Raw genomic sequence first — 20,104 nt, 5'->3', positions numbered from 1 at the left:
GTGTGGTGGTTCACGCTATAATCCCAGCACTTTGGGAGGCTGAGGTGGGAAGATCACTTGAGCTCAAGAGTTGGAGACCAGCGTGGGCAACACAGTGAGAATCGCTTGAGCCCGGGAGTTTGAGGTTGCAGTGAGCTATGATGATGCCACCGCACTCTAGCCAGGCGAAAGAGTGAGACCTTGTCTCAAAAAAACAAACAAATAAAAATAAACTTTAATCAGAAGATTAAATAAATGAAAAGAATTAAGGAGAAATATACTTTGTTTTCCAGTTTTAATCATAGCTAGATTTAACGTCACACTTTAGTGACGTCAATGACATACAGAATAATAAAAGATGAAGTGTGAGCGGGAGGTTCATTTACTATTGCATTACCTACCACTGTCAGAGGTTTGAATGCAACTCCCTTGCTTTCCCTGGGGATTCTTGATCTAGAAAAGAAAGGTCACGGGAATCCTCCAGAGTGGCCTCCAGGCTAAGGTCACTCGAATGGAGAACAAGCCGCAGATAGCTTCTCCCAGTTTCCGAAGGCAGCTTTACAAAGGGAGCGCACAAGTTACTTTCTGTCAAGTCAGGCAACCACCTTACCAACGCAGGTACAGCAAAGTAACCGTTCTGATGTTAAAGACCCGATGGTCAGCTTAGCTCTCGCGTATTCACCTTACAAACGTGTGAGCGCTGAATGTGCGCAGCGCTGTGTATGAGGACGCGTGGAGTTTGGGGAAGACGCAAGGATGAGAAACCATGTCTGCTCTTGTGGAATTTGCAGCCTCCTTTGTTTCAGGGAGGGGTGCGGGGGAGGAGACTGGTAAGACGGAGGGAGGTGAGTACATGAACCCAACATAGCACCAATACTCTGACCTTCTTTGACATTAAAATAAAACAAACAAAAATCAAAGCACGTTACTCCTGAGAAACTATGACTTCAGTTTACGCGAGGCGCCAGGGTTGGGTGGAAATGGAAAGAAGGTAATTGGGTGTTATGACCTCTTTTTGACTACTGGCTACACGAGTATTATTTATTATTAGTTTCATTGGATAGGAAAAAGACACGAAAATTTTATATAGGAAAATAAACTCACAAAAGAGAAAGTCAGAATATAGACTGTATCTTACAAATTGGTATTCTCTCCAAATCTACCTCATTTAAAAAAACGAGTCATCAGACGATCCAACCAAGATCAAATACATTTTTTACCACTAGGGACTAGTTCTTGGATTTTTACCTATGCTACTATATCTGCTCTTTTAAGATAAAGCAGTTAAGAGATTGAGAGGTGTGACATACTATATAAATTGAAGATGTTTAAAAACACTAAGCTATACTGTACTACACTACACTACTACAATGCTGGTAATGTGTCCATCTGCCAAATTCAAGGCCACATCACTTACCACTTTACCAAATCACACCAAATATGACACAGAGACAGTTTGTTTAAGAAAAGTTTTACTAATGTGTTAATATTTCAGGAAAGTTATTGCAACGGGTTTAAAAGGCAGACAGACACACTATTACAGGCTGTAAAGTAACAAAAGAGTTTTTACACAATTACACAATATTACACAAACCTATGGGATTTGTTGAGTAACTAACAGACCCATAAAAGAAATTAAATCTGAAAGAGTAAATCCAATATTAGCACCTACAATATCTCAAAGTAAAACTCTTAACTGTTTCACTTCTCCAATGTATTTCTTAACTTTCTCCGGAATACAGCGCTCTCAAACCCCTAAGGTGAGTAAAAGGTGCAAGAAGCCCTGATACTAAGAACGAACAGCCAGAAGGAGAGCTAGAAATATTGACTCAGACTGGAGTTTTACTTAGAAATAAATTAACTTACTGTACTTAACCCAATCATAAGATTTCTGTGTACTGAATACTGTATAGGAGGAAATTCTGTGAGTTATAAGGTTTTCCAGGAGGGACAGTTAAAAATTAGTAATATACAGTATTAGTCCTATCAAATTTTTTCTCATAAGTTATATTTATAACAAAACTATAATTAAAATATTTATTATACTTGCTTATTACACATTCAGGGACACAGCAGGGACATTTATGTGTTTGATGGTTTAGCATCCACTTTATTGTGCTTACTTATTTTTGTAATGAACAAGCAACACATACCACATCTTCCCAAAATTCAAGGTAATACAATAATAACATAAAATTCTCCAAAGGAAATAATTGGAAATTGCATTAAATACTGCTTTAATTAGGAATAATTGCTATAATAAAACAAATAACATCATACATTTTTTTAATGAGCCTCAGTTTGAGAAACTGAATAGCAGAAATAGATCTTAAGATCTGAGTTATGGCAAAACTGGTAGTTCTTTGAAATCTGGGAGATGGATTAGCAAAACCACAGACACAGCCAACCCCTCACCAAAATCCTGGAGAAAAGCATTTTATTAATTTGGGGGAATAAGACTGAATACTGGCTAAGCTATGACATGATGAAGCCCAAAGCCACCTGAGAAGCTGGCCCAAAGAATGGAGGGAACCAATGGTGCATACTGGTGGCAGATAAGAAATGAACTTTGCATTGGGCTGGGCTGACCAACTGCATATTTTATTAAATGGCTTTGGATAAAAAAGTGAAATGCTTCATTGTGTTTTCTTAGAAACTAATCAAAAGATTACACAGTCCTACACAATTTGGAGACATAAAGTGGATGCTGAGCGACTAGAGGTCACTCCAGGTGTGGAATTTTAGAAAGTTAGTCCTTGGAGTAAATGGCACCGTGGCTCTGGCAGCAGATACAAAGGAATGATGCTCTGGAGAGGAGGTAGGGACACTCTGCGATCGGCCAGTGGATAGATGAGGGTCCCAGCTGGAGGTGGGATCTATAATTAGAGGGGAAAAGTAAAGGCTTTAGAAAGGAACGCCAAAAATAACTTTTAAAACTGTTTCTCTGACATCAACTGGTATGAGCTTATGTTATGGGCTATGTTCTATTAACCCAGGATTCGATCTAATAAAATCTGCACCACTCGTCTAAATGAGTATATAGCTCAATAGTTAGAAATTTAAGTCCTATATGTTTGGATCTCTGATCAACCACCATCCTACTTCACGAGAGGTAGGATGGCAGAGGGCCAAGTGCCGACCACAGAGCCAGGCTGCCTGGATTGCTACATACTAGCTGTCTGACCATGGACAAGTAACTTAAGTTCTCTGTGCCTCAGTTTCCTCATTTGAAAAACAGAGATAACAGTATATACACCTCGTAGGGTTGTTGTGATGGTTAAAATTAAGCATTTAGAATACTGCCAAACAGCTGTTTGTTGTTACAGAATCATATATTCCATTTTATATAAAGATGACAAACACCAACAATGTATCTAATAATAAAAGATGTGAAAATAAAGATGTATGTAAGATATTGAAAAAATTAAACTTAAAAAGAGCAAAATATTTTTCTTTAAAGTTCCTTTTAAAAATAAAAGCTGCGGTGGCTCACGCCTGTAATCCTAGCACTCTGGGAGGCCGAGGCGGGCGGACTGTTTGAGCTCAGGAGTTCGAAACCAGCCTGAGCAAGAGCGAGACCCCGTCTCTACTAAAAATAGAAAGAAATTAATCGGACAACTAAAAATATATAGAAAAAAATTAGCCAGGCATGGTGGCGCATGCCTATAGTCCCAGCTACTCGGGAGGCTGAGGCAGAAGGATCGCTTGAGCCCAGGAGTTTGAGGTTGCTGTGAGCTAGGCTGACGCCACGGCACTCACTCTAGTCCAGGCAAAAGAGTGAGACTCTGTCTCAAAAAAAATAATAAAATAAAATAAAAATAAAAGCCGCCCCATGGTTTGTGTTTTTTGTTAAATCACTAATTCCTATATATTGCTCCAACCTGCAGATATCTTGCAGACTTAAGAAAAATGGTAGAAATGAATAAATTATTCTTAGAGTTTTCCTCCCTTCTCCAAGACTGCAGTCCATGCCAGACCCTGGATCTAAAGAATACATAGTTCTGAAAACTAAATTATGTTGAACAAAAATATGTGCCTTTGTGAAACTATCCACAAGTCCTTCCTGTAAATCTTTCCATTTCAAACTTTCGCAGTTGCTTGAATATTGATAGATTTGCCTCTGTAATTGTTCAAAACCTCACACTCCACATCACCTCAGAGGACATACTGTTACACTGTAATAGCTGCAAAATGAGTCATGACAAATGGGTCGTGCCAAGTCAATGCAGCTGCAATTGATAAAACAAACTTATTCCAATGGCATGTAACAAAAACCACACATAAGGTTCCTGGTTGCTCATTTGAAAAGTATCAGTTTGGAAATTGTGCATGAGAAAGTGTATGAACAAGTAACACTAAGTGTTCCAAAACAAAGCCTTTTACAGAAATAAAACATATGGCAGAGGATGTCATTATTTATATCTTTGGCTTTCAAGAGTTCAGGTGACACACTAGTGCTAAAGAAGGCAGCTTTGAGTGTCGGACGGCTTGTAGGATTGAATAAGTGGTACAGGAGCAGACAGAATGTATTCTTTTAAAAAGTATTGAAAAAGAGCAGAAGGGCATAAACATCCAGAATAATCTGAGGAACTCTTTCCTTTTCCATGTTCCCGCTGCTGTAAGTACTGAGAGGAAATATGGTGTAAAACACCAGCGGGTTTTATGGGCAATCAGAATTGAGTTCCTATCCCAACACTCGTTAACTGCGTGACCTTGAGAAACATTTAATCTCCTTGTACCTTGGTTTGCTCATCTATGAAACAGGGAAAATACTTTGCAGGGTTCCTTTGAGACTTAGAAGTACATTTGTACATTACCTAGCACATAGTAGGTACCCTCAAAATGGTAGCTATTATTATTAATTTTGCCCTAGAAAGAAGTATGTCCGCTCTGGTACATTCTATGTCTGTGTTGTCTGTTAATTAGAGATAGACACCTGCAGGCAAAATAGATTAGAAAAGTGCAGCAGCAGAACCTGTGGGATGAGCACGCAACAGTGAGGTGCTGTTTTCTGTCACTTAGAAGGCTACGCTAATGTACTTACGGCTTCACCACGATTCTGCCGATAGATTCTTATTAGTATTAATTAGTTTCATACCTATTAAAGGATATTATTTGGATATACAAGAACTTTAACATTTTAAACAAAAGAATAAAATTTACAGTTCTACCCAGTAGGTAAGTTTTCTTCTACAGGGCTCTGAAGCCACTTAATAAACGTAACAAATGAAATATTCAGAATCTCCCCGCCCCCCTCTGGAATGTTCCTTTGCTTACTGAAGTCATTTGTCATATAGGTAGGTAAGTTTCTGAACTGATTCTTATATGCAAAACCCAACTATTTAAATGCTTAGAATAGTTTCAAAATATTAAAGCAAGGCAAATATCACCTACCTTTACCTCCCTACCACAAAAACAAAGTAACAACAAAAACAGTCTGGAAACAATAGGAGGGGAGAAGCAGGATTAAATTCTGTATTACCAAACAGAACTTGGGTTAAATACACATTTTAAATATCAAGCTAATATGGTGATTAGCTTAAGCTAATACAGTCAATATACCACTATTTAACTGCATGATTTACTGATTTATTTACCATGCATCGAAAACAATTCATGCATCCTCCAAATTTACAAAAACTGCATATAAACTGTATAATTTCATATTTACCTTTAATTTTATGGTTTATCTTCCACTGCTTATGCCTCTGTCTTCATAAATGGTAATTTCAATCTAAACAGCATGGCTGTTAAGAAAACACACTACAGAATATAACACATAAAAGGGACTTGGCAAGATGGCATGTATGATCCGTACAAACTCTGTTTTCAAACTGCTTTGCTTCTGTTTAAATTATTAAAACTTTTTCCTATTAAACATGATGCTTTCTCCTTGGTGAAAATTTTAAGAAATGTAATTACTTCTATTAATAGTATTCCACATGTAGTTCCTTCCCAACATGGATGATTTATTTTTTGGAAAAAAAAAATCTGAAAAGGATGCTTTATTTGTAGAACCAGGGGGTTCTTGACTGAGAATCCATGCAGGTAATGAATTCAGGGATTCAAAAATGCCCTGAAATTATATGAAATCTTTTTCTCGGGACAGGGTTCATGACCCCGGAAAGTTTAAGAACCATTGCTGCAGAGTATAATAAAACTGCTGCAATCATTATCAACTGGAAGGCCTAGGATTATGTGACCTAGGTTTTTTAAAAAAATTTATTTACCCATTATCCAGTTATCAAGCTAAATTAGTTTTTGCAATTTTATTTACCAGATTCACTTAGTGATTTTCAAAGCCCACCGCCTCCAAAATATATGCACAATATGTTAAAGGTAATGAAATTATACATCTGGCAGCTGTAACTTATTCCAACTCCTCGGATGAACCCAAGGAACTGCACTTCATTTGGAGGACAAGTCTCACCAACATTATGAGTTCACGCATTTCAAAGGGGCTTTGGATGCAGAGTTTCTGCAGCTGAAATGCATTACTCCTGCCACCCTCATTATTGTTACAAGATGCCCTCAGAGCCACCGAGAGCTGGTAAGCAGAATACCACACAGTCCACAGAGACGTGCACAGTGCAAAGGAAGGAGAGACGTGCTCTGAGAAAAAATGCTGGCGACAGGAGGCTTACAGTAAGCGTGTGGTTCACATAGTAACTTCCTAAGGCAAATACAAGAGATGGGAGTACGTTCTCTCTAGCCAGTGCCAAATGTAACAAACATTTTCTCTTATAAATATTTAGACCTTATGACCTGGACTAAAAAGATACAACTCGAAGTCCTCTCTCAATAGGATCTGTCAGGAGGAGGCCTTGAGGAGCATATATCTTCTCATTCTGCTCTTGAATGTATTTGGAGACTTTCTTCAGAACCTGACAGAAAAAAACACCACAGATTTTTACAAATTTTACCAGATTTCCCTTTAGGTGTCAGCTAGATCTCAATGTATTCAGGCAGTGGAATTAGTTTTCAAGGCAAGTCATGTGGATATTCATACGGCAGAGTACAGCTTGGATCACTCTGCTCACACCAGCTGCACACGACACGCAGCACAGCGTGGCAGCCTCTCCCAGTCAGGGGCAGCTTCACCCAAGTGCACACAAACGCACGACGAGGGCCAGCCCCCTGCTTACCTCCCCGTCACCTCAATCCTGGATGTAGAGACGCACACAGACGATTACACACACAACAGCTAGTTGTGCCTCCCTCGCCCTAGTCATAAAGTGTTATTCCTGTGACATCTTCTAAAATCAAGGATAGTTCTTGGCCTTCTCTTCTACAAAACTTAAGGAACCATTTTTTCTCTCCTTTGTACATTTTCATCAATTTTAGTAAAGATACAAGGTGGTCTATAACAAAAGGTAGCCCAGTCATTTTAAAACTGTAAAGTTTATTTCCTTTGTAAAGCACGTGGGCACTAGCAGTCGTGGAGTTTCTGATGACTGCAAGTGTCTTATATCTTCCCCATGACTGCATGTAGTGTTATTCTGAGGTTTGCTGTTTCCTAGACAGAAACCTCAATTTATAAGTTTAGTATTAAGCTTGTAAAAGTCAAAGCAAACGCAGACAAAAACCAGATAGGATACAAAGGAACTTCTGGAAATTGCCAAATCTCCAGCTTTAATAAGGGCAATTCTGAGACAGATAAGCTAGAGGAAAATAAATCTTAAAAGCTATACCTAAAATCAAAGAGTTACATGTTTTATTTCAGGCTCAAAGTCATCATAACCTCTTTCTGGCTCTAATGTTCAAAGAGGCTTTGATCCAGCTCTTTAAATTACTATATATTTCCTCAAATTCACACTATTAGCAAGTGATAAAGTCACAAATGTGATCACAACATAAAGGGAAAAAAGAACTATATGAAAATAAAGTTGGAAATTAAACAATGATTTAGTATGGGTGTATAATGTACCAGGCCAAACTAACAAATTACGATGTCACAATTTAGATGCTTTGGTATATAAACTGATTTAGAGTTTAAAACTCTGTATGGTTTGTATAAAGAATTTTCTTATTGAAGGAGAATAATTTAAATAGTTTATTCAGGTTACATCTTTGGGGCTAATAAAATCTCACGTTTTGTGCTTTTTAAAAGAGAGCATGGTATTACTGAAAGAGCAATCTGTATGGTTCTTTACATGGTAAATTAAGAATACTATTTCTAAAGAAGAGATTTGTTTTCTCACCTAATTACCTGAAGCAATGTGTGTAGCATTCTCTTATTTTCAGCTCTCAAAGAATTTGAGCTGTGCTTGGTCTTTATGAACAACAACAAAAATCCTTAGGCACTATCTTTACATAATATTAGAGTTTGTCAATCATCCTAAAATAATGAATAAGAGGAAGTAGCCCATAAAGGTGCCCAACTCAGGACTCTCAATCTTCTTCTCTCCAATTTCCTTCGCAGCTCACCTGCCAGAATGGGAAACTGGACACTCAGACCCAGTCCATAATACTACGGGAGGCACTCAGAAAAGTGCCCGCATGGCTGGTTTCAAAGAAAGGATTCCTTCAGAACAGCTTTCCTCCTTTTCTCCTTGGGTACATACAGGTTACTAGTAAAGAAATAGCATTCCTGTATTTGATTCAAACATCACTTTGTTTTGCAAGGCTTTTATTTAAACTTTAGTAACACTCATGTGCACTTGGATATCAGTTCAGAAAGAAAACAATTAGTTTTCTTTTTGAATAAGCTCCAAATCCTCTTATGCTGTTTTGGTCAAGGCAACACTGTCCTCAACAAGATGTTTTTAAACTCCTAGTCTCTTTAATAATAGAAAAGCATTAATATGAGTAAACTCACATTGCAATCCCAGACAGGACAATGCACCAATCTTACCCTAAGAAACCTTATGTTGACATTTTATTCATACTTTAGTTTTGGTAAATTGATGTCAAAAAAAGCCATAATACTTATCAAATTCGTCTGTTATTCTCAAACCTTCAACAAAACCTCAATTTGTATAATACTGACAAAATCAAACACAATCAAACCTCAGGAGAAACTACTGTTCTCAACAGTACACTGGGGACCTTCAAGGAAAATAGCCCGATTGAGGCTAAGTGAGAACACCAGGACCTTAGTATTTCAGAACATACCCAGGTTCTCTCCTGTGTTGGTTTTAGAAATTACAGCACATAGGCAGAAGGGATGTTTTCTAGTTGATGAACAAGGCAGAGAGCTACTGAGAGGAGAACCTTCTACAACCCCATTTGCTCCCTAATTATAATGGGTAGCAACAATAGAGAAATAACACTGAAGCCTTTATCTTCATTTTAATTAAATCAATAAATAGCACATTATAGAGAAAAATGCATGATTGTTCTAGTGAGTTTTAAAAGGCCTATTTACAATTTCGAAAAATTTAACACACATAACAAAGTATAAGCACTATTACATTTGGCTTACTGTTCGTAGACTAGGGATTTTAGTGTTTAAAACAAGAGACTAAATAACTCAACCCTGTCCTTTCATGAGTAGAAAATAATAGCACAGAAATTCCTAGGGAACAAACTGGGGAAAGGAGAGGGCAGTTACCCTTACATTTTTATTGTTTTATCAAAAATACAAATACACATTTAAAAAGTTTTCTTTTAAAAGTGTAGTACATTATATCATAATTATGACCATTCCAGTTATTAATTTTGCATGATCTAGTTATCCATGTTCGGTTTCTTTAAAAAATATCACCTATTTAAAAAATGTGGCCATGCCTTAAGTCTTGGTTTCCTGATTAATTTTATTTGGCTTTTACTTGCTTTATAAAAAGAAAAAGGGAGTCTCTCTGAACCTATTCTGGTCCGGGGGTCTGCCCGTAAAAATTAAAAACAAAAATGAAAGCAACTTTGATTAGGCCTATAACGTAGTACCTTATATATTATCTATAAATGCAAGTTAAAACATTACTTCACATCATTTAAAACCTATCTCAAGAAAACACTGTTTATGAAGCATTTACATATGTGAGGCAATTTATTAATTCTAAAATCCATTTCACAGTTGAGAGAACTCAGAGAGATTAATTTGTCCAAGAGCCCATAATTAGTATATGACCTGGCAGGCACCCAATTACCAATTAATTTCTTTTTACAATAGACATCAGTAGTTGTATCTATTTCAGCAAATATATATGGGCAAATAAAAGTTAATTAAAATTTTATCAACAAATTTAAAAAGTATAGTGAAATGACAATTCAAGACTCTAATACTCCACCAAACACTAAAAAAATACGCTGGAGGATGTATTTTTACCTTAAATTATTAATATTATACACGTCTTTAAATGACCATCCTGGATGACCACGTTCCTATCCACACAAATTCAGCCTTACCCCTCCCCCTACGTTCAGCTCCTAATATCAACACATCCCTCCCTCTGTCTCCACAGCTCCGTTCCTGGTCCAAGCTACACCATCTTTCGTCTGCAATTTGGTGGAGCTTCCTAACTTGTTATGCCTTTTTCCACAGAGCAAAGAGATCTCTTTAAAACAAAAATCTGATCATATCACTCTCCTGCTTAAAACCTTGAGTATCTTTCCACTGCACTAAAAATTAAATGTAAACTTCTTTCCATGGAGTACATACTCCTGTATGATATGGCTCCTGCTTAGTTCTCCAAACTCACCTCTAGCCGGTCAGGGCTCCTCCTCTCTCCTGCCCAACGGCGTTCTCTCAGTTCCCGAGACCAGGTGAGCTCTCTGGGCCTTTGTGTATGTTCACCTCTCAGCCTCAATGCCCCAGGATTTTCATCCTTCAAGTAGCAGCCTAAATGTCCCGACTCAGAGGCAGACTCTTCCTACCACATAGTCTAAATTAGGTCCTGCCTATTTTCTATCATAGGCCAGTTTGTTTCCTTCCAGGTGCTTATCACAATGCATAACTTTGTTGGCTTTATTTGTTTCCTTGTTCTTATCCATTGTTACCACTAAATTATAAATTCCACCAGGTCAGCAACCATGTTTGCCTTGCTCAGTTATGTCCCAGCACACTGCTTAGCACACAGTAGGCTTTCAATAAACATTTATCGAATGAATGAATCCCCTGACCCTTCCCTCACCAAGCACATTAGAGAGAAGATACGAAGACTGAACACATACTGAAGGCTGATACTGATCCTCGGTAACTTATTCTGAAAGTCACACGGGAATGAAAGCTGCTTCTCTATGTGATACGCAGAAGGATATAAGCTACTATACTTAAATATACCCTTTTACAGTAGATAGAATTATAATAATAAGAGAATACATGTCAAGATGCTAATGTAAAATACAGCAGCATTTTTAGCCAACATATCAAAATATCTTAGCTGCAACCATACCCACTCTCTACTGCATGGAGTGCAAGACATTTCTATCAGGTGGGGTATAATATATTCTCACAGCATTACATTTTCTACACATTATCAGAATTTAGTGATATATGAGGGGTTTACTGTGATTAAGTACTTAAGTACCTTCTCTTTCCAGCTGCCTGCTAGACCCAAGAGTTGCTGGCTTCTCAACTTAAGATGTCCAGAAGTCAAACCTCCCACCTCCCCGTTTTGTTTAATAGCACGCCTGCCTTTTCAATACCATCTTCAGGAGTGGGGGATGAAGAGGGAAAAGTTATTCAGTTCCCAAAGACTGAAATTTAACACACAGGCATTTAATACACAGTCAACGAGTGCCTAACAGACCCAAGGCATGGTGTTAGGCATTAAGAGGGATACAAAAATGGTTAAGGCATTGTCCACAAGGAAAATACACACTCGAAGGGCAAATAAGACAAGAACATGAACTGTCTCATCCCAAAGTAGAGAGTGAGAAGTGCCAGAGAACAGATACAACTAAAATGTTGTAGAGACACAAAGAAGAGAAAGGGAAGGTCTGTGACTTAGCAGGGGAAGTAAGGCTGTGTTTTCTTAAGACAGCAGCGGACAGCTTGGAAAAGCAAAAGGAGGGAAGAGAGGAGATTAGTCAGACTAACAGTCTCGGAGAGAGATGGTAAGGGCACAACCTAGAATAGCGGCAGAGTAAACCAGGAAAAGTTAATGAATGGGAAAATTGAAGATATTTCAGTCTTTGGGAGAAGAGAAGACAGGAACTTAGGTGGGCAGATAAGACTGAAGATAGAAAATTGGGAAATAAAGCCACAAGATTCTCAGAAAGCTGGGCAGAATGAGAACATATAGATTTTTCTACATTCTTCTTAAGTCTAGGCCAATCTGAACATCAACATGTCAACTGCGAATGGACATACCAATTTTGACCTGTTTCTGAAAGACTCAGGATTTTCCTATGTGCTCTGGACATAGAAGCAACAAAATTTGAATTATTATTATTTGCCCCTAAAAATTTTATGGCAGTTGTCACCATGTAATCATCTCTTTATGATTTTAAGAGATTTTGTGAAAACAAACGTAGTCTTACCTTCTCATAATGAGTTTCCATGCATAAGAAAATGGTATATGCTGTTAAACAAGCCAAACAGCCTTCAAGATAGGATTGGCCCCCAAGCTTCTCAGCTTCTGCATAAAGGTTATTTAGAGTTCGAACTGTTTCTTCAAATTGCTGCCTATCAATCTGTAGAGAAGGAAGAATTTAAAAATAAATTTTGAGGAAAAAGATCAGCAACTTATTAATGCTTGATATCACTAACTTATCTTGCTATTTCATCAAAATTCTTATCTAATAATTGTCAAACAATTTTTTAGGTGATTAAATCGGAACTAAGTTACTGAAACTGCTTAGGGTTTAATTTTATCCCTTTTACAGGCATTGGATATCTTCAAGGCTTAATATGGTACATTATTCTTTCTACTGAATTTCGAGTAAACTTAATTATACATTCTTTTTCTCTTTTCATTTACTTATATTCACATTTACTGAGCACCTACTATTAGATACTATGACAGGCCTTAGAGAAAGATGAATAAGGCGTTGTCTCGAAACCTTCAGAGTTTACAGTTATGCAAGCAAGACAGATCCACAACCACAAAAATGCAACGAGCTGACAGCACTCTAACAGAGGCATGTATAAAGTACAGCGAAGGCCCAAAAGGAAGGAGAAGTTCCCTTTATCTGGGGAGAGCAGGTAATATTAAATCGAGTACCTAAACACTGGAATTTACCAGGCATAAAGGAAACAAAAGACATTTTAAGCAAAAGGATTAAAAACCGGCAAGTTCTGTATTCTGTTTACTCCAGTTATCTCTTTTCAAGTAACTATTTTGTTACTAATAGCTCACACTGAACAAGGTAAAATCTCAAACACACAGTTCTTTGTACCACGTCATTCCTATTAGCCTCTTTCTATTTGGTGACACCCTTATCTTACATTTACACTAATAATACTACAGGTTGAGTGTCCCTAATCTGAAAATCCAAAATAAAAAATGCTCCAAAAATCTGAAACGTTTTGAGTGCCAACATGACACCACAAGTGGAAAATTCAACACCTGACCTCCTGTGTCAGTCACAGTCAAAACACAGGCGCACAACACACAGTTCATTCAGCGTACCCAAGGCCCTCCCAGCACCCTTCAGCTGCCATATCTTTCCCACGCACACCCAGATTTCCCCATGCAAGCATGCCTACGAAGGGGATAAAACGGTTCAATGTACAAAAAAACCCTTTGTTTCATGCATAAAATTATTAATATTTATTTTTTAAGAGACAGAGTCTTGCTCTGTCACCCAGGCTAGAGTTCTGGACTCAAGCAATCCTTCTGCCTCAGCCTCCTGAGTAGCTGGAACTACAGGCATGAGCCACAATGCCCAGCTAATTTTTAAGATTTTTTTGCAGACACAAGGTCTTGATATGTTGCCCCGGCTAGTCTCAAACTCCTGGGCTCAAGCGATCCTCCCTCCATTAGCCTCCCAAAGTGCTGGAATGACAGGCGTGAGCCACTGTGTAGCCCATGCACAAAATTATTAAAAATACTGTATAAAATTACCTTCAGGTTATGTGTATAAGGCGTACACGAAACAATTTTGTGTTTAGATTCGGGTCCCATTCCCAACATAGCTCATCATATATATGCAAATATTCCAAAACCTGAAAACCATTTGAAATCTGAAACCCTTCTGGTCCCATGCATTTTGGATAAGAAATACTCAACCTGTAGTACTGTGATCCATTTTTCCACTCTAATCATCTGCTTTGACTTTGTTCTTCTGATAGTACTTTGCAGATTTCAAACTTCATTACTTCATCCTAGGGCTTTAAAGGCCCATTGGGCGAGTATTTCATCCAATACTGACACTTTTATCTGTCCTCACTCTAGGCCTTCTCTCACATAAGGCTTCCCTTACTTCTAAAACTACTTACTGATGAGTTCTCTCTTTTATGAAGTTTTTCTTAATACATATTAGAAATAGACTCAGAAAAAAAAAATCAAGAACCCCAATACACAATATGAGACAAAACATTCCCAAGAACATAATTTTTTAAAGTGTAAAACAATTTATGATCACCCTTAAGTTATTAAAATCCCTCAGATTAACTAGTACAACCTCTGTGGAAAGTAATATGGAGATACCTCAAAGAGCTACAAGTGGAACTACCATTTGATCCAGCAATCCCATTACTGGGTCTACCTGAAGGAACAAAAGACATTCTATAAAAAAGACATCTGCACTAGAATGTTTATAGCAGCACAATCCACAATTGCAAACATGTGGAAACAACCTAAGTGTCCATCAATACATGAGTGGATTAATAAAATGTGGTATATGTATACCATGGAGTTGTACTCAGCCACAAGAAATGACGGCGATCTAGCACCTCTTCTATCATCCTGGATAAAGCTGGAACCCATTCTACTAAGTGAAGTATCACAAGAATGGAAAAACAAGCACCACATGTACTCACCATCAAACTGGTTTTAACTGATCAACACTTAAGTGCACATATAGTGATAACATTCATCGGGTGTCAGGCAGATGGGAGTGGGAAGGAGGGGATGGGCATATTCATACCTAACGGGTGTGGTGCGCAACGTCTGGGGGATGGACACGCTTGAAGCTCTGACTCAGGTGGGGCAAAGGCAATATACGTAACCTAAACATTTGAACCCCCATAATATGCTGAAGTAAAAAAAAAAATTAAAAGAGAAAAAAGAAAGTAAAAAAAAACACACAAAAAATCAAATCCCTCAGGTTAGAAGAAGTTGTAATCATTGTTTTGTTCTTTGTGTGGAAAAGTTGTGAGGAGTCAATAAGCGAGTGACATGAAAAAATTTAATGTAACCTTTAAAGTGGTGGCAGCTCTACCTGTTCTTCAAAAGGAATTACTTCAAATTTCCCAGAACATTAGAGTTTGGGACAAGGGCCAGGTGCGTGGAGGTGGTGCTAGGAGCAGGGCAGCATTCCCTCAGTGACCTGGTCCTTAAAGATGTGGTGTCAAGGCCGGGCGCAGTGGCTCACGCCTGTAATCCTAGCACTCTGGGAGGCCGAGGCGGGCGGATCGTTTGAGCTCAGGAGTTCGAGACCAGCCTGAGCAAGAGCGAGACCCCGTCTCTACCAAAAATAGAAAGAAATTAATTGGACAGCTAAAAATATATATAGAAAAAATTAGCTGGGCATGGTGGCACATGCCTGTAGTCCCAGCTACTCGGGAGGTTGAGGCAGGAGGATCGTTTGAGCCCAGGAGTGTGAGGTTGCTGTGAGCTAGGCTGACGCCACGGCACTCTAGCCCGGGCAACACAGTGAGACTCTGTCTCAAAAAAAAAAAAAAAAAAAAAGATGTGGTGTCAAGCCCGGCCATCTGGGTACCTAAGTCACAGTGCTCATTCCCAGAAAACAGATGTAGGAGAAGAGCTCCAGTGAGTGAATATTAATGGTAAACTGTTATATTCACCTAATTATGTCTATGTTAATGCCTTCGGTTTGTCCACTGATAAGTCTATAAAAGTCTAAATAATTGATTTGCCTATGTTATGATCTAATAAGTCCTTTGAATTATTCACATTTCTTTATATACAGTATGATTCAAAACCATGGGATCCAACCCAGAAACATCTTATTTCTTTCAGATTAGAATTACTGTTCAGACCAGAAACACTAACTTTTAAGAGTTATTCCGAGATTGCAATGCCTTACAGGATGGAGGCAAATCAACAGACAGTTAAAAAAAAAAATCCAAGGTCAAGAATGTATTTAAAAAAAAAAGGTTATTAATAATAATAAAGAAGGAATAAAAGGTTAAAAAAAGTGTCAAGAAGTTTTTGAGAGGTTATTAAAAAAGGGAAATAAAAGGTAAAAAGCATGAGATAGAAATGCCAAACTTCACTCGCAAGGGCTCAACAGAACAAATTAGGCATTTTTCTCTCACTGCCTTTAGGAACTATAAACAACGGCTGCCACCAGTGTTCTCTCTTAGACACTGATATAAGAGCTACACCAAAATTTAGAGATATGTAAAGTTGGAGCCAAATACAAATTTGGATCCATAAATGTTCAAAGTCAGAATGGAAAGAGGAATCAGGCTCATTTTCCCAGAATTTCTGTTTCTTGTTGAACTACATGGTAGAAAGCATGGTGCTGAAGCTTTACGTGATCACTGACCCAGGGTGGCAAGTCAAAGGTAATTGCTACTGACCAGATTGGAGAAACATAGTTTTAAAGGTGCGTAGGGGAACAAATGCCTCAATTATAGTTCACTCATTTGTCTTCTACCCAGACCAAGGGTGACTAAGATTCTTGCATTTTGGCTAAAATGAGAATGAAGCTTCCTTTAAAGAGTGTTCTGACACCAAAGCACTTAAGCATCAAAGCATTACATTCTAAAAGGCAGTGGAGAAAGTAAACTTGTGAACAGAACATGTCCTCGCTTCCAAATTAAAGGGCACAAATGTGTATTTTTTAAAATGCTTTAAAGTAATACATAACATTTGTATATTGGTTTCTTCCTCTATTAAGTTGCCAAGTGCGATGTTCTCACAAAAGGAAAATCAGTCTCAGTGGCAGAGCAATCAGAAAATTTCTAGGGTAAGTAGTAGAGAAGGAAAGAAAGAAATCTTTCAATTTTCCATCAAACAAAGCAAGGAAAATTTAAACATGTAATTTAAATTTAATCTCAACATAGAAAAAAAAATCAAAGTGGTTTATAGTATAAGCTAGTGTTTTAACCCAAACATTTAAAGAGAAAAAAAAATTCAAAGGCACAAGTGAATAGCACCATGTAACATTCCGTGTAGTACTCAGTACCACAAGCAGTTCTGGGGTAAAAGAAATCAAAGAAGTAAAAGGACTCCAAAATTTAGAAACACCAATTTCCTGTAAAAATCAGTGGAGTATTGTGACTACATCACGCTTCTGTATTTAGATTATAAAATTAAAGGCTCTACCACACACAGTGAAAGGCTACTGTCTGATTCTGCACACATATATTTAGCTCAAATATATGAGGTGGAAGTTTGACTTTAAAACCTATAAACAAAGGAATCTTGTAACATCCAAGTAAGTGAGGTGAAAAAGAATAGTTTACATTCTGATTTTTAAAGCACATAAATTGTGTAAGTCATAGTTTCCATAAGAGGCTTAAAAATAAAACATTTAATAGATTTCACCTAAGTGCTATCATGTAAAACAAGTTAACTGTGATGTTAAATTATTTTAAAAACAACATTCAGTAGCTTTAGCCAATTAGCAACTTGCTCAATTTCTACCTCTTCAAACTACTGTGTAAATGTCCATCTACTGTCACAAAGAGTTTACTCATAACACTGTTGACAACACATTGCAGCATTTCAACAACAAGCTAATTTACACGCCAGCTTTTTAAGGTATGTCTGATCTTTAATTTGCAGAAACATATTTGGGCCACTAACCTCTCCACAGTTATAAACCAAGCTGACGGAAACTATAATTGATCATTGTTGATTTCCCAACCTCTGCAATCAGGTAGAGCAACCCACCTTGATACAAACTGACTAAATGACTGCTACACATTTCTCTAGCACAGACTCATCTACACCTACTTATTCCATGACCAACATTTCTTAGTCCCACACCCACGCAATGCCTAATCACCTCTCAGGCCTTCAGCCTCCCTGTGGAAGAATAAAGAGCCACAAAACCTGCTCCAGCTAACCAGAAATTGACCTCTGAACAGGAAACAGAATCTAAGTAACATGGCTCAAGATCAAAAGAATCTCTGGTATACACATATGGGCACCAAAATAAACCACACAAATACATTCCATTGTACCTTTACAATAAGATACAATGATTTTTTGTTTTGGTAAGTCAGAAGGGGAAACAAATCCTATTCTTCCATTTCTGCATGCAAGGGTGCCCAAAGGACCTGTATCCTGATAACAGTTCTGACATGCAAAAGAGGCGACTCCCAGTGAGAGTGACAAGTTTACGGCCTTGTTCTAGGATATTTTCCTGTCCAGGTCCATCTAATGCTCTACACTTTTTAGGTTCCAAGAAGGCCTGTCTGCACTGCCCGGCACAGCACTTAATAAACCCTTTCGGCCAAACAGTGCGACCGGCGCTGACCATAAACGCCGGTCACGAAAATGATGATGATTTCTCCTGCATGGACACGTAGGAGAATATTGCTTACAACCCGCTGAGTGAGGTGGCCTGGGGCCTCAGGAATGAGCTCCTCGTCATTATTGTCAATAACCCGGGGTGGGGATTCGGGGGCAGCAGGGGAATAAGACTGCTGGGTATAGATTCCCGGCACCGAGCAACATAAAGTTCTGTAAGGTCATCACACCCCAGGCTGGGCCTTACTCTTCCTCCTCCAAACACCAAGTCTTGCTCAGCGACCCTCCTTCTACACTTCTCCAAGGCCTCGAATGTGCCTGGCCCTCGCCAGAACCGCTGGCCACTCAGGCCTGGTGTCGGCCCACACCCCGTCCCAGCCTTGGAGAGTCTCCCCCTCGCTCCCGGGCAGGTCGGGGAGCCAAGCCGCGTACCCGGTTCTCCAGCTCCGCGGGGAACTTGGTCTGGAACTGGCAGCGGGTGCCACTGCTGTAGTCTCGCTGAATGAACACCTTCCCGGACACCGGCGCCTGCTGCGGCCTCATGGCGGGGACAGGACGGGCCGCGCTGCGGGTTCGGGGAACACCAACCATGGGTCAGATCCCCGACCTGGACCTGGGGCTCCGGCCCGCCAGCCCCGCGAACCTACCCCGCCCAAAGCAGCCCACGGCTCGCCCGCCCCGCTCCCCTTCACCCATGCTGTCACGGCGGGCCTTCCGCCACCGCCTTGGCCCAGGCCCCGCGCCCCTCGTAGCCCGGTTCGGCCCGGAAAACACGAACCCGCCTCCTCTGCCCTCCAGCTGCTGTCGCACCGCCTTCGCCGTCACTTACGTCCTGCCGCAAAAGCGTCTCCCCCCGCCCCTCAGCCGGGCCTCCTATCTCCGGCCTGGGACCCGCCCTCCCCTCCGGCCGTAAAGCGCCCCCGCCGGGGCTGCGCGCTGCGGAGTGGGGAGGGCGCGAGCCATGGGCGGGGCCCAAGGCCGACCCCGCCTCCCGCGCGGGAGGTGTCTTCCCGGAAGGAGAAGGCACCCGGGGCGGGGACGCGCTGTGGGGGCCTCCCGCCGACGTCGGGATGTGAGGCTCTGAGTTTCCCCTGGTGTCATTTCCCCTACTGATTGTGTCGCGGTGGTTTCTGATCACTGAGTGCAAGGGGGTATTTTTATTCTTGATTGGACGTCGCAGCTTACGTGTGGGTTACACGTCCCAATCAAACACAAACACAAAACCAAAAAAACACACAGAAACAAAAAAAAGACCCCAAGCCCGCCCCTCAAACGCAAAACAAACCGCTCGCTCGTCTTTGGAAGTAGAGTACAAAGCAGGCTATCCTTGCTTTCTGTTGGGGATCCACTTGGCGCCTCGATAACTCCCGGGACAGGCGTGGGAGAGTGAGGACGAAGCACCCTCCCCAACTCTGGCTTTCCTGTCGACTGCCAGGCTCGGCCGCACCAGCCCACAGTTCTGCTCCCGGGCCACCGGCATCTCTTTGCAGGCAGCCAGGGAAACCCACCTTACCCTGGTCTGGTGCTTCTTGGCCAACACAATTTGTTAGCACCACAGTTTTATATATTCAATATATTTTAAACATCCTGCTTTGTATATGTTTAAAAATTTTCCTCTTATTGTATTTTTA

The 20,104-nt window shown here is 39.8% G+C and overlaps 1 protein-coding gene across 4 annotated transcripts; it reads right to left on the bottom strand.

Annotated features, from left to right (window-relative positions):
* Positions 1 to 1,434: 1,434 nt before the first annotated feature.
* GOLGA7 (golgin A7) lies at positions 1,435 to 19,404 on the bottom strand. 4 transcript variants are annotated; one of them, XM_012655993.1, is made up of 6 exons: positions 19,252 to 19,404; positions 18,906 to 19,038; positions 12,403 to 12,555; positions 6,762 to 6,863; positions 5,651 to 5,713; positions 1,435 to 2,855 (listed from the first exon to the last, which is right to left on the bottom strand). In XM_012655993.1, the coding sequence occupies exons 2-5, from the start codon at positions 19,014 to 19,016 to the stop codon at positions 5,666 to 5,668; spliced, it is 414 nt and encodes a 137-aa protein (XP_012511447.1). In that variant the 5' UTR covers positions 19,017 to 19,038; positions 19,252 to 19,404; the 3' UTR covers positions 1,435 to 2,855; positions 5,651 to 5,665. The 4 variants fall into 4 exon arrangements, with proteins under 4 accessions (XP_012511447.1, XP_012511448.1, XP_012511446.1 ...); XM_012655994.1 differs by lacking the exon at positions 19,252 to 19,404 and adding an exon at positions 19,166 to 19,230; XM_012655992.1 differs by having other exon boundaries at positions 5,651 to 5,718; positions 18,906 to 19,280.
* Between the last annotated feature and the right edge of the window lie 700 nt (positions 19,405 to 20,104).

The sequence above is a fragment of the Propithecus coquereli genome, unplaced genomic scaffold (genome assembly GCF_000956105.1).
Source record: "Propithecus coquereli isolate 6110/MARCELLA unplaced genomic scaffold, Pcoq_1.0 Scaffold496, whole genome shotgun sequence".
Taxonomy (NCBI): Eukaryota; Metazoa; Chordata; class Mammalia; order Primates; family Indriidae; genus Propithecus; species Propithecus coquereli.
Note: the sequence above shows the minus strand (reverse complement) of the source record. Positions and strands in the feature narration are given on the sequence as shown.